We start from the raw sequence: 14,141 nt of genomic DNA, 5'->3' as shown, positions 1-14,141 counted from the left end.
TGTCGGGAGGTTGCAAAGGGGGGGGGATCACGTGACCCCCGGGACACTGCGACCGTCATAACGACGAGTCAGTTGGCAAGCATCTGAATTTTGATCACGTGACCACGGCGATGTTGCTACGGTCGTAGGTATGAAAAACTTTCCTAAGTAACTTTTTTTCAGTGGGGCTGTAATTGTTGTGACCCACCTGTGGCCAGAGGAGCTGGCGGAAGATCCGGACAGTGAGGAGGTTGGGGAGGAAGATGGGCCAGTCCTGGAGTCTGGGGGAGGCTCTGATGAGGGCTCTGTGTCGGAGGCAGAGAGGGGGCCAGAGCCGTATGCCAGTTATCAGCTGCCTTCGGAGTCAGACATCAGCGAGGCAGAAGAACAGCTGGAGCCTGTTCCCAGTGTGCGCATGCGCAGAGCTGCCAGACGAAGGGAACAGCTAAAGAACAAGGGTCGACTTGGGAGTGAGGCCACAGGTGGACGGTGAATGGCCCCTCCCAGAGGGAATCAAAGAGGAGCGACAGGGGAGTGGAGTTTGCAGGAGACCATCAGTTCCCTTCATTGGTTCGTGACTCTCCGAGACTCCTGGCCAAGTTCTTCAGATCTCGGCCTGGCAGCTCTCCAAGCCAGATAAGGTCTGTGACTGTAAATCCTCCCAAGCCAGATAAGGTCTGTGACTGTAAATCCTCCCAAGCCAGATAAGGTCTGTGACTGTAAATCCTCCCAAGCCAGATAAGGTCTGTGACTGTAAATCCTCCCAAGCCAGATAAGGTCTGTGACTGTAAATCCTCCCAAGCCAGATAAGGTCTGTGACTGTAAATCCTCCCAAGCCAGATAAGGTCTGTGACTGTAAATCCTCCCAAGCCAGATAAGGTCTGTGACCGTAAATCCTCCCAAGCCAGATAAGGTCTGTGACTGTAAATCCTCCCAAGCCAGATAAGGTCTGTGACCGTAAATCCTCCCAAGCCAGATAAGGTCTGTGACTGTAAATCCTCCCAAGCCAGATAAGGTCTGTGACCGTAAATCCTCCCAAGCCAGATAAGGTCTGTGACTGTAAATCCTCCCAAGCCAGATAAGGTCTGTGACTGTAAATCCTCCCAAGCCAGATAAGGTCTGTGACTGTAAATCCTCCCAAGCCAGATGAGGTCTGTGACCGTAAATCCTCCCAAGCCAGATGAGGTCTGTGACCGTAAATCCTCCCAAGCCAGATAAGGTCTGTGACTGTAAATCCTCCCAAGCCAGATAAGGTCTGTGACTGTAAATCCTCCCAAGCCAGATGAGGTCTGTGACCGTAAATCCTCCCAAGCCAGATGAGGTCTGTGACCGTAAATCCTCCCAAGCCAGATAAGGTCTGTGACCGTAAATCCTCCCAAGCCAGATAAGGTCTGTGACCGTAAATCCTCCCAAGCCAGATAAGGTCTGTGACCGTAAATCCTCCCAAGCCAGATAAGGTCTGTGACCGTAAATCCTCCCAAGCCAGATAAGGTCTGTGACTGTAAATCCTCCCAAGCCAGATGAGGTCTGTGACCGTAAATCCTCCCTCGAAAGACTTTGCTGGAGGTGAAGGAGCAGAATTCACAGCCAATCAATAAAGGGTTTGGTTTTTTTTTGTTGGGATCAGGAGTTTCCTTCCTGCTCTGGCGAAGCCTCGGTCAGAACAGTAACTTTCAACAGTCCCTAGGCAAACGGTTGTAAGTCGAGGACTTGCCTGTGTTCTGTAGGGTGGGAATTGTGGTCGGACGCTGAGGACTCCCCGTGTGCGTGGGAATGGTGACCCCCCAACATGGGCCCCGAGGGAAAGGAGGCCTCGCCCGGAGCAGAGCCCCCCCCCCCCCCCGCATTCTCACGTGAACAAAGTGGCGTGGTCGAAATGGGTCTGGTGCTGAAGCGTGGCACTGGCGTACTGGTGGAAGGCTTCCATGGTATCCCCGAAGGAATTGCCGATGGGCAGCTGGTCCTTCCCTGCCCACACCTCCATCCCCGTCAGGACAACGTGGAGGCCGATGTCGTCAAACACCTGCGGGGGGGAGGGAGGAGTCACCGTTCCCTTACCTGCAAGAGGTGAGTCACTCTGGAGCGGAGCAACGCCTGGTGGCAGGGGGGGGGGGGCGACCGACCAGGGCCCTTTTTAAGGACTGGTGGACTTCAACTCCCAGGATTCCTGGGCCGGCATGAACGGACCCCCCCAAATCCCAGAATTCCCCAGCCAAATTTGTCTGGGATGTAATAAGGTCTCCTCCCTTGGGCCTCTGGGGGTTGGGCTAGAAGACCTCTGGGGTCCCTTTCAGTTCTAGGATTCTACAGATTCAAATTCAAATGGACGGACAGACAGACAGACAGAAAGACAGACGGGAGAGGTAGATAGACAGACAGATAGATATAATAGATGGACAGGTACAGATGGACAGAGATAGAGAGATGATAGATAGATAGATAGATAGATAGATAGATAGATAGATAGATAGATAGATAGATAGATAGATAGATAGATGATAGATAGATGATAGATAGATAGATGGTAGATAGATAGATAGATATAGAAAGATAGATATAGATAGATGATAGATAGATAGATAGATAGATAGATAGATAGATAGATAGATAGATAGATAGATAGATAGATAGATAGATAGAGATAGGGAGGGGGAGAGATAGATAGAGACAGACAGATATAATAGATACACAGATACAGATGGACAGAGATAGAGATGATAGATAGATAGCAATAGCAGTTAGACTTATATACCGCTTCATAGGGCTTTCAGCCCTCTCTAAGCGGTTTACAGCGTCAGCATATCGCCCCCAGTGTCTGGGTCCTCATTTTACCCACCTCGGAAAGATGGAGGGCTGAATCAACTGTGAGCCGGTGAGATTTGAACCACCGAACTGCAGTTAGCAGTCAGCTGAAGTGGCTGCAGTACTGCATTCTAACCACTGCGCCACCTCGGCTCATAGATAGATAGATAGATAGATAGATAGATAGATAGATAGATAGATAGATAGATAGATAGATAGATAGATAGATAGATAGATAGATAGAGAGATAGAGAGATAGAGAGATAGAGACAGACAGACAGATATAATAGAGACAGATAAAGATGGACAGATGATAGATAGAGAGGGGGAAGGAGGGAGGGGGAGAGATTGATAGACAGAGACAGATAGATAGATATAATAGATGGACAGGTAGATATGACATGATAGATATGATAGACCTACTGTAAGAGGTATTTAGATGAGAGAGATAGACAGACAGATAATGATAGATATAGAGATAGAGAGATGAGAGAGAGAGACAGACAGACGGATGGATGGATGGATGGATGGATGGATGGATGGATGGAAGAGTTCTGGGTTCTCAGTTGCTGGAGTCTCTCAAGAAAATATCAGCCAGCCATTTGTCCAAGATAGTATCAGGCCTCCTGGGGGTTGGACTAGAAGACCCCCGAGGTCCCTTCCAGCCCTTGGATCCTCGGATTTACTCACGTTGTGAACAATGGAGACAATCTGAAGGACCATCCACATCACCTGAGTGACATTCTGGTTGGCCCACTGGAGCTGAGGGAGGAGGAGAGGAGAACCTTCTCAGCAGTGATGTGTCAACCCCTGCCATGCCGGGTTCCTTTGGTGGGTCTTCCGAGACCTCCCCCCCCCCCCCAGGGATGGTGGCTCTATAGACCAGGGGGGGTCTCCAACCTTGGCAACTTTGCGACTTGTGGACTTCAACTCCCAGAATTCCTCAGCCAGCCCATGCAGATGGCCTACTGAATTGCTATAGACCAGTGTTTCTCAACCTTGGCTACTTGAAGATGTCCGGACTTCAACTCCCAGAATTCCTCAGCCAGGCCATCAAGATGGCCTACTGAATTGCTATAGACCAGTGTTTCTCAACCTTGGCTACTTGAAGATGTCTGGACTTCAACTCCCAGAATTCCTCAGCCAGCCCATGCAGAGGGCCTACTGAATTGCTATAGACCAGTGTTTCTCAACCTTGGCCACTTGAAGATGTCCGGACTTCAACTCCCAGAATTCCCCAGCCAGCGAATGCTGGCTGGGGAATTCTGGGAGTTGAAGTCCGGACATCTTCAAGTGGCCAAGGTTGAGAAACACTGTCCTAGACACTTCCCCTAAACGTTGCCACCTGATGGATGCTGGCTGGGGAATTCTGGGAGTTGAAGTCCGGACATCTTCAAGTAGCCAAGGTTGAGAAACACTGCTATAGATCGTGGAAGATTTGCCATGGATAAGCTCTATTCCGGACTGACCCCTTCCTCCTGCTTCCCTCATCCCCGAGCTCTGCTTTCAGATGTCAGCCCTGAAGCTGACCTGAACCGAAGCCGTTTTGTCAGCTTCCACGTTGTCACACTGGAGCTGAGGGTCAGGGAGGAGGGAATCTGAGATATCTGGTATTTTGTAGCCAAAACACAAGACTTTCCCTTGGGAACCAAGGGCAGTCTCACTCCTGGGGAGAGGAAGGAGGAGCGATGTCACCAGGCAACCAAATGGAGCCGTGATTGGCCCACGTGAGTGATTGATTGGGGTTGCGGGAAAGCTTTTACTTTTCACCATCCACATGAAAAACCACGGGAATCTTCAGAGCTGGTTTTCACCAGATCTGTGTGCCAATATGACTTATCCAGTAAAGCTATTTTTTGGTGAATCCACCTTGCCTCGGAGTCTGATCTCTCCGATTAACCCACTCACTGGGGCTTTCAATTCAGAGCAGATTAATGTCAGGCAGCCGCTTCTGGAGAGGCAAACCAGGATCTAACCTGGTTAACCTACGGTGGTTACTTACCACAGAATGGTCACACACAGCAAAGTATTCTAGGTATCGCGGTGACACGTTCTTGCCAGGGAAATGTAGCTGAAAGGAAAGGAGAGACCTCAGGGGTGGGAGGTGAAAGAAAGGTAACCCAGGGAAAATCACCAGGAGACAGGGAGTTCTAGTCCCACCTTAGGCATGAAAGACAGCTGGGTGACTTTGGGCCGATCACCAGGAGACAGGGAATTCTAGTTCTGCCTCAGGCATGAAAGCAGTTCGGGCGACTGTGGGCCAATCACCAGGAGACGGGGAATTCTAGTTCTGCCTCAGGCATGAAAGCAGCTCAGGTGACTTTGGGCCAATCACTAGGAGACAGGGAATTCTAGTCCCACCTTAGGCATGAAAGACAGCTGGGTGACTTTGGGCCAATCACCAGGAGACAGGGAATTCTAGTTCTGCTCCAGGCATGAAAGCAGCTCGGGTGACTTTGGGCCAATCACCAGGAGACAGGGAGTTCTAGTCCCACCTTAGGCATGAAAGACAGCTGGGTGACTTTGGGCCAATCACCAGGAGACAGGGAATTCTAGTTCTGCCTCAGGCATGAAAGCAGTTCGGGTGACTTTGGGCCAATCACTAGGAGACAGGGAATTCTAGTCCCACCTTAGGCATGAAAGACAGCTGGGTGACTTTGGGCCAATCACCAGGAGACAGGGAATTCTAGTTCTGCCTCAGGCATGAAAGCAGCTCGGGTGACTTTGGGCCAATCACCAGGAGACAGGGAGTTCTAGTCCCACCTTAGGCATGAAAGACAGCTGGGTGACTTTGGGCCAATCACCAGGAGACAGGGAATTCTAGTTCTGCCTCAGGCATGAAAGCAGTTCGGGTGACTTTGGGCCAATCACCAGGAGACAGGGAATTCTAGTTCTGCCTCAGGCATGAAAGCAGCTCAGGTGACTTTGGACCAATCACTAGGAGACAGGGAATTCTAGTTCTGCCTCAGGCATGAAAGCAGCTTGGGTGACTTTGGGCCAATCACCAGGAGACAGGGAATTCTAGTTCTGCCTCAGGCATGAAAGCAGCTCAGGTGACTTTGGACCAATCACTAGGAGACAGGGAATTCTAGTTCTGCCTCAGGCATGAAAGCAGCTTGGGTGACTTTGGGCCAATCACCAGGAGACAGGGAATTCTAGTTCTGCCTCAGGCATGAAAGCAGTTCGGGTGACTTTGGGCCAATCACCAGGAGACAGGGAATTCTAGTTCTGCCTCAGGCATGAAAGCAGCTTGGGTGACTTTGGGCCAATCACTAGGAGACAGGGAATTCTAGTTCTGCCTCAGGCATGAAAGCAGTTCGGGTGACTTTGGGCCAATCACCAGGAGACAGGGAATTCTAGTTCTGCCTCAGGCATGAAAGCAGCTCAGGTGACTTTGGACCAATCACTAGGAGACAGGGAATTCTAGTTCTGCCTCAGGCATGAAAGCAGTTCGGGTGACTTTGGGCCAATCACCAGGAGACAGGGAATTCTAGTTCTGCCTCAGGCATGAAAGCAGCTCAGGTGACTTTGGACCAATCACTAGGAGACAGGGAATTCTAGTTCTGCCTCAGGCATGAAAGCAGCTTGGGTGACTTTGGGCCAATCACCAGGAGACAGGGAATTCTAGTTCTGCCCTAGGCATGAAAGACAGCTGGGTGACTTTGTTCCAATCACCAGGAGACAGGGAATTCTAGTTCTGCCTCAGGCATGAAAGCAGTTCGGGCGACTTTGGGCCAATCACCAGGAGATGCCGAGTTCCAGTCCCGTCTTTGCCAGGTGTGTGAGTTTGGGCCATTCCTTCCCTCTCAGCCCAACAACCCACCACACAGAGGAGTTGTTGTTGTTGTGTGTGTGTGTGCTTCAGGGCATAATAGGAGGAGTGTGGGGAGCATAACTTTAATCCCCTTGAATTATTTATATAGGTTAAAAAAACCGGATCCGTCGAATTCCGCGCATCTTAAAAACTACCCAGGTGGAGAACCAGAGCTCCCGGACGGCTACGGAGGGGGCTTACTACGGCGTCTTTGGACTCCGGGGTGCTGATCATGGTTGAGCTGGCTTTGGGAGGGACCCTCGGGCCCATCGCTTCCACCACCGTCCCTCGGCAGGGGGGGCGCGCCTCCGGAGCCTTGCGATAGAGCAGGTGTTTGAACCCGACGAAGTTTTCGATGGGCTGGATTGCATACATCAGATTTCCAACCTGGACGTGTCCCCTGGGCGATTGAGAATAGCAATAGCAGTAGCAGTTAGACTTATATACCGCTTCATAGGGCTTTCAGCCCTCTCTAAGCGGTTTACAGAGTCAGCATATCGCCCCCAACAACAATCCGGGTCCTCATTTCACCCACCTCGGAAGGATGGAAGGATGAGTCAACCCTGAGCCGGTGAGATTTGAACAGCCGAACTGCAGAACTGCAGTCAGCTGAAGTGGCCTGCAGTGCTGCATTTAACCACTGCACCACCTCGGCTCTATAGAAGGAGAGGGGGACGTCACAAAGGGACATTGGTGGAGGCCTTCAAGAAAGGATCGGACGGCTGCGTGTCCCGGGATGATACAGGCCGTCCTTGGCTTATGACCATTTGTTTAGCGACCGTCTGAAATTCCAGCGTCACTGAAAAAGGGGGACTGACGGACGATATCTCCATTCACAATTGCCGCAGCATCAACTTTCGGATGTTGGGCAACTGGCTCGTGTTTATGACGGCCGCAACGTCCTGGGGTCATGCCATCCCCTTCAGACGAGCAAAGTCAATGGGGAAGCCAGGTTGCCTTAACTAGTGGTGATTCGCTTAATGACGGTGACAAGAACGGTCGTAAAATGGGGCAAAACAACTGCCTCAGCAAGAGAAAAAAAGGGAAGGAAGGAGGGAGAGAAGAAGGAGTGGGGGCAGAAGGAAGGAAGGAAAGGAAAGGAGGAAGGCAGGAAGGGAAGAAAGGAAGAGAGGGAGGGAGGGAGGAAGTTAGGAAGAAATAGAGGAAGGAAAGGGAGGAAGAAAGGAGGGAGGCAAGTATGGATGGAGGGAGGAAGAAAGAAAAGGAAGGAAGGAAAGGAAGGAAAGGAAGGAAGGAGAGGAAGGAGAGGAGGAAAAGAGATCTGGAGGGATGGAGGAAGAAAAGAAGGAAAGAGAAAGGAAGGAAAGGAAGGAAAGGAAGGAGGCAAGTATGGAGGGAGGAAGAAAGAAAAGGAAGGAAATAGAGGAAGAAAGGAAAGGAAGGAAAGGAGGGAGGGAGGAAGGAAGAAAATAGAGGAAGAAAGGAAAGGAAGGAAGGAAAGGAAGAAAGGAAAGGAGGAAAAGAGGTCTGGAGGGATGGAGGGAGGAAGAAAGAAAAGGAAGGAAGGAAAGGAAAGGAAGGAAGGAAAGGAGGGAGAGAGGAAGGAAGGAAGAAAATAGAGGAAGAAAGGAAGGAAGGAAAGGAAGGAAAGGAAGGAAGAAAATAGAGGAAGGAAGGAAGGAAAGGAAGAAAAGAGGCCTGGAGGGATGGAGGAAGAAAGGAAGGAAATAGAGAAAGGAAGGAAAGGAAATAGAAGAAGAAAAGAAAGGAAGGAAGGAAATGAGGGAGGGAGGAAGGAAGGAAGAAAGGAAGGAAAGGAAGGAAAGGAAGGAAAGGAAGGAAGGAAAGGAGGGAGAGAGGAAGGAAGGAAGAAAATAGAGGAAGAAAGGAAGGAAGGAAAGAAAGAAAAGAGGCCTGGAGGGATGGAGGAAGAAAGGAAGGAAATAGAGAAAGGAAGGAAAGGAAGGAAAGGAAATAGAAGAAGAAAGGAAAGGAAGGAAGGAAATAGAGGAAGGAAGGAAAGGAGGGAGAGAGGAAGGAAGAAGAAAATAGAGGAAGGAAGGAAAAGAAGGAAGGAAAGGAGGGAGAGAGGAAGGAAGGAAGAAAATAGAGGAAGAAAGGAAGGAAGGAAAGAAAGAAAAGAGGCCTGGAGGGATGGAGGAAGAAAGGAAGGAAATAGAGAAAGGAAGGAAAGGAAGGAAAGGAAATAGAAGAAGAAGAGAAAGGAAGGAAGGAAATGAGGGAGGGAGGAAGGAAGGAAGAAAGAAAGGAAGGAAGGGAGGGAAGGGAACGGAGGGGAAGTGGAGATTTCTTGCCTTCTGGTGCTTTGGAAAAAAAGCTGACACCCGCCCCCCCCATTCTTTGTGGCAGCCCCTCTCATACCGGGATACTAAACCTTTTAAGGACTAAAACCGTTTTAATTCCCTCCTGCAGCTGATTTCATGGCCTCCCTGAGGGGTTGATACCAGGAAACCGAAAAGGAGGACGGGGCATTGACCAGCCAAGAAGACGGACGCTTGCAAACTTTCCAAGCTGAGCCGGACTTGACATTCAAGACCCACCTGTATCTCCCCACCCCACCCCCCACCCCACCCACCCCTATAGATCCGGTCCATCTCTGCAGAACGCGGGACCCACAACGAAGCCGTTACCAAAGACCGTTGCAGGTGGAGAGGACCACGTCGGAACTGGGGACGTCTTCCACATATCCACTGTAATAGCAGTCAATCTGCAAAGAGAGGAGGCAGAGGGGCAGAGGAAGGCTGATTCAGATGGGACCAGGGGGCATTTGGGTGGGCACAGAGGGGCAAGAGAGTTTATAATGCTTTGGTAAGGCCACACTTGGAATACGGCATTCAGTTTTGGTCGCCACAATGTCAAAAAGATGTGGAGACTCTGGAAAGAGTGCAGAGAAGAGCAACAAAGAGGATTAGGGGACTGGGGGCCTAAAATATATGAAGAACGGTTGCAGGAACTGGGTAGGTCTAGTTTAATGAAAAGAAGGACCAGGGGAGACATGATAGCAGTCTTCCAATATCTCAGGGGTTGCCCCAAAGAAGATTTGGGGGTCAAGCTATTATCCAAAGCACCTGAGGGCAGAATAAGAAGCAATGGGTGGAAACTAATCAAGGAGAGATCCTTCATTCTCTCCTCCCTTCCTTCTCTCCTCCCTTCCTTCCCTCCTCCCTTCCTTCCTTCTCTTCTTGCTTCTCCCTCCCTCCATTTTCTTCTCTTCTTCCTTCCTCCCTCCCTCCATTTTTTCTCTGCTTCCTTCCTTCTCTCCTTCCCTCCCTCCTCTCCTTCCTTCCTTCTCTCCTTCCTTCCTTCTTTCCTTCCTTCCCACCTTCCTTCCTTCCAGTATCTCAGGGTTTGCCCCAAAGAAGAGGGAGTCAAGCTATTCTCCAAAGCACCCGAGGGCAGGACAAGGAGCAATGGGTGGAAACTCATCAAGGAGAGATCCTTCCTTCTCTCCTCCCTTCCTTCTCTCCTCCCTTCCTTCTCTCCTTCCTCCCTCCTCTCCTTCCTTCCTTCTCTCCTTCCTTCCCTCCTCTCCTTCCTTCTTTCTCTCCTTGCTTCCTCCCTCCCTCTATTTCTTCTCTGCTTCCTTCCTTCCCATCTTCCTTCCTTCCTTCTTTCCTTCCTTCCCAACTTCCTTCCTTCCCACCTTCCTTCCTTCCAGTATCTCAGGGGTTGCCCCAAAGAAGAGGGAGTCAAGCTATTCTCCAAGGCACCTGAGGGCAGGACAAGAAGCAATGGGTGGAAACTAATCGAGGAGCGAAGCCACCTAGAACTTAAACAGGAATTTGAAGACGGAACAATTAACCGGCGGAACAGCTTGCCACCAGAAGTTGTGGGTGCTCCTCCAACACTGGAGGTTTTTAAGAAGAGACTGGACAGCCCTTTGTCTGGAGTGATAGTTTCCTGCTAGAGCAGGGGGTTGGACTAGAAGACCTCCAAGATCCCTTCCAACTCTGTGATTCTTCATTCTCTGTGTTGGAAGGGACCCTCCTGAGTTTTTTGGGAAAACAAAATTAAAGGAGGTGTGTGAACTGCTTCCAGACTTGCAAAAGTGTTCATTTTTATTTACAATATATAGATATAGAGATGATACCTAGCTAGCAGCTAACTAAAGATAGATGGACGGACGGACAGACGGACGAACAGACAGACAGATAGATAGATAATAGATGAATTTTCAACTCCTACCCTCAAAAAGTTTGTCCTATCCTATCCTATTCTATATTTCTTATTCTATTCTATTCTATTCTATTCTATTCTATTCTATTCTATTCTATTCTATGAGCCGAGGTGGCGCAATGGGTAGAGTGCAGTACTACAGGCCACTTCAGCTGACTGTTATCTGCAGTTCAGCGGTTCAAATCTCACCGGCTCAGGGTTGCCTCAGCCTTCCATCCTTCCGAGGTGGGTGAAATGAGGACCCAGACTGTGGGGGCGATATGCTGACTCAATTTGCTAAAAAATTTGTAAACCGCTTAGAGAGAGCTGAAAGCCCTATGAAGCGGTATATAAGTCTAATTAATAAATAAAATACATAAATATTCTATATTCCATTCTGTTCTATTCCATCATTATTCCACATTCTATTCTATTCTATTCTATTCTACTCCATTCCATTCCATTCCATATTTCTATTCTATTCTATTCTATATTCTATTCTATTCTACTCCATTCCATTCCATATTTCTATTCTATTCTATTCTATTCTATTCTATTCTATATTCTATATTCTATATTCTATATTCTATATTCTATATTCTATATTCTATATTCTATATTCTATTCTATTCTAGATATGGATGGACGGACAGAGGTAGACAGACAGGACAGATAGATGATAGATAGATGGACCTATCTACCCCCACATTTAATACCCCACATTTAATACCCCACATTTAATACCCCACATTTAATACCCCACATTTAATACCCCACATTTAATACCCCACATTTAATACCCCACATTTAATACCCCACATTTAATACCCCACATTTAATACCCCACATTTAATACCCCACATTTAATACCCCACATTTAATACCCCACATTTAATAACCGAGTGACTTACTCTTGGTTTAGGATGCTGGACAGTTTTTGTTCCTTCTAGATCCAGAGAGTAAATAGGCATATTCTGAATGACAAAGGACCTGAACGAAGGGAGAGAACCAGGAAGGTTTTCGCTCTGCGATGCCCGTTTCCTGGCAGCAGATCCAGCTGCAGATCAGGGCTCCCCTTTGGCACGGCCATTGGAAGGAAGAGCTTCCAAAGGACGGTCCTCCCTTACCCTCAACGCCCCCCCCCCCCCCCGGGGAAAGCTGGGAATGACCCCTCACTCACTTCTGGTAAAGGTGGAGAATCCTGTGGACGCCTTCGATTTTCATCAGATAGGATATTTCTTTCTGGAACATACAAAGAATATATATGTGTATTTAAACCCTGGCCATTCTGTATCAGTGGGTGTCCCGTCCCCCCCGGTGGACGTTCACCAAAGGCTCCTACTATGAACCCCAAAGATTTTGGGGTCCTTGGAGCTGTCTGAGCTGGGTTGTTGTCTTGGAGACGTTTCATGACCCAGCTAGGGAACATCATCAGTGCTAGAAGGGAGTGGGGTTTACAGGGAGGAAGAGGAGGAGGAGGAGGAAGAGGAGGAGGAGGAGGAGGAGGAGGATGACGACAACTTTGGGGTCCTTGGTCCTCTCTGAACTTGGTGGTTGCTTGGAGACATTTCATGACCCAACTAGGGAACATCATCAGTGCTAGAAGGAGACGGGGTTTGTGGAGAGGAGGAGGAGGAGGAGGAGGAGAAGGAGGAAGAAGAAGAAGAGGAGGAGGAGGAGAACTGCAAAGTCCTTGGTGGCATCTGATTTTGGCTGTTTTCTTGAAGATGTTTCAAATCGTGAGCCAATTTGCTAGAAGGGAGGGGGGTTTGTGGAAGAGGGGAAGAGGAGGAGGTGAAAGAGAAAGAAGAAGAGGAGGAGGAGGTGAAAAAGGAAGAGGAAGAAGAGGAAGAGGAGGAGGACTGCAAGGTCCTTGGTGGCCTCTGCGTTTGGTTGTTTTCTTGCAGATGTTTCATTACATGACTAGGTTACATTATCAGTGCGTGGGAGTGTTGGGGTTTCTTCTCTATTTATACATAATTGCTTGGCCTGCCGGTGTGGGCGTAGGTGTGTGCCTTTTCCTCCTTGGCAGTTCTTTTATTTTGTTTTCTGCTTGATTGTTTGTCTGGAGTTAATCCCTGCTTATCTGGGTCTAGGCTGCAGAGCACACCCCACTCTGTACCAACAGGGGGGAAACCCTACCCTCACTTGCACTCATGATGTTGCCCAGAATGTTCATTTTAATTGTGGAAATTCTTCCCATCATTGATAAATGCAAGTTTTCCCATTTCACCAAATCGATTGCTATTTGTCGTTTTAATCTGGTATAATTATCCTCTTTAAGAGTGCTACATCTAGGTGATAGATGTATCCCCAAATATTTAATCTTACTTGTGTTTTGAATCTGCAACATTTCTGACAACTGTTCCTTTTGTGTAGCTGGGATATTCTTTGTCATGATCTTTGTTTTATCTTTGTTTATTTTCAAGCCTGCTACTTCTCTGCTCTTCTTGCTTGGGTCATGAAATGTCTTCAAGAAAACCACCAAGCTCCAAGGACCCCACAGTCCTCCTCCTCCTCCTTCCTTCCTCCTCCTTCCTTCCTCCTCCTCCTCCTTCCTTCCTCCTCCTTCCTTCCTCCTCCTCTTCCTCCTCCTCCTCCTCCTCCTCCTCCTCCTCCTCCTCCTCCTCCTCCTCCTCCTCCTCCTCCTCCTTTTCCTGAAAAACCCACTTCCCTCTAGCACTGATGATGTTCCTTGTTTGGGTCACGAAATGCCTGCAAGAAAACCACCCAGCTCAGAGGTCACCAAGGACCCCCCAGTTCAACCCTTGCTGTCTGGGGAATTCTGGGACGTGACGTCCACCCCTCTTAAATATATTCAGACTGAGAAACGCTGATTTTAGGGAACCTCTTTCTCCCCACCAATCCTAGTTGCGTCACGGTTGCCGTCCACTATCAACTCACAAACCATTGGCTGCTGCCCATCCTCACAGACGCTCGACTACAGTTCCCATCAGCCCCTGCCCTTTGTGAGCACGAATGGGTCAGTGGCCAGAGGAGCTTCCGTCTACGTCGTCTGAATGGATGCGGGATGGGGAAAAGCCGCTCTTAAACCTTCAAGGGTTTCCCTAACTAGCCAGGGTCAGGGAAACTCCCTCTGGATTAGCAATAGCAATAGCAGTTAGACTTATATACCGCTTTATAGGGTTTTCAGCCCTCTCTAAGCGGTTTACAGAGTCAGCATATCGCCCCCAACAATCCGGGTCCTCATTTCACCCACCTCGGAAGGATGGAAGGCTGAGTCAACCTTGAGCCGGTGAGATTTGAACCGCCGAACTGCAGATAACAGTCAGCTGAAGTGGCCTGCAGTGCTGCACCCTAACCACTGCGCCACCTGGGCTCTCGGATTACCTTACTGTAGGCACCAAGCGGCTGATCCAGCAAGGTGGGGACCATCACTTCCGAATAA

At 49.1% G+C, this 14,141-nt stretch overlaps 1 protein-coding gene across 1 annotated transcript in view; it reads right to left on the bottom strand.

Annotated features, from left to right (window-relative positions):
- Nucleotides 1-1,828: 1,828 nt before the first annotated feature.
- LOC148044244 (disintegrin and metalloproteinase domain-containing protein 20-like) overlaps nucleotides 1,829-14,141 on the bottom strand; it is a 16,999-nt gene continuing 4,686 nt past the window's right edge. Inside the window, exons 2-8 of the mRNA XM_087722014.1 lie at nucleotides 14,084-14,141; nucleotides 11,913-11,974; nucleotides 11,644-11,722; nucleotides 9,208-9,284; nucleotides 4,312-4,447; nucleotides 3,472-3,543; nucleotides 1,829-2,002 (exon numbers count right to left, since the gene is read on the bottom strand). The exon at nucleotides 14,084-14,141 is cut by the window's right edge and continues 25 nt beyond it. Coding sequence (XP_087578140.1) covers nucleotides 1,829-2,002; nucleotides 3,472-3,543; nucleotides 4,312-4,447; nucleotides 9,208-9,284; nucleotides 11,644-11,722; nucleotides 11,913-11,974; nucleotides 14,084-14,141 — 658 coding nt within the window. The remainder of the gene's footprint in view (nucleotides 2,003-3,471; nucleotides 3,544-4,311; nucleotides 4,448-9,207; nucleotides 9,285-11,643; nucleotides 11,723-11,912; nucleotides 11,975-14,083) is intronic.

The sequence above is a fragment of the Thamnophis sirtalis genome, unplaced genomic scaffold (assembly GCF_051295495.1).
Source record: "Thamnophis sirtalis isolate CommonGarterSnake01/CBP01778 unplaced genomic scaffold, rThaSir2_p1.2 scaffold_8, whole genome shotgun sequence".
NCBI classification, from domain to species: domain Eukaryota; kingdom Metazoa; phylum Chordata; class Lepidosauria; order Squamata; family Natricidae; genus Thamnophis; species Thamnophis sirtalis.
Note: the sequence above shows the minus strand (reverse complement) of the source record. Positions and strands in the feature narration are given on the sequence as shown.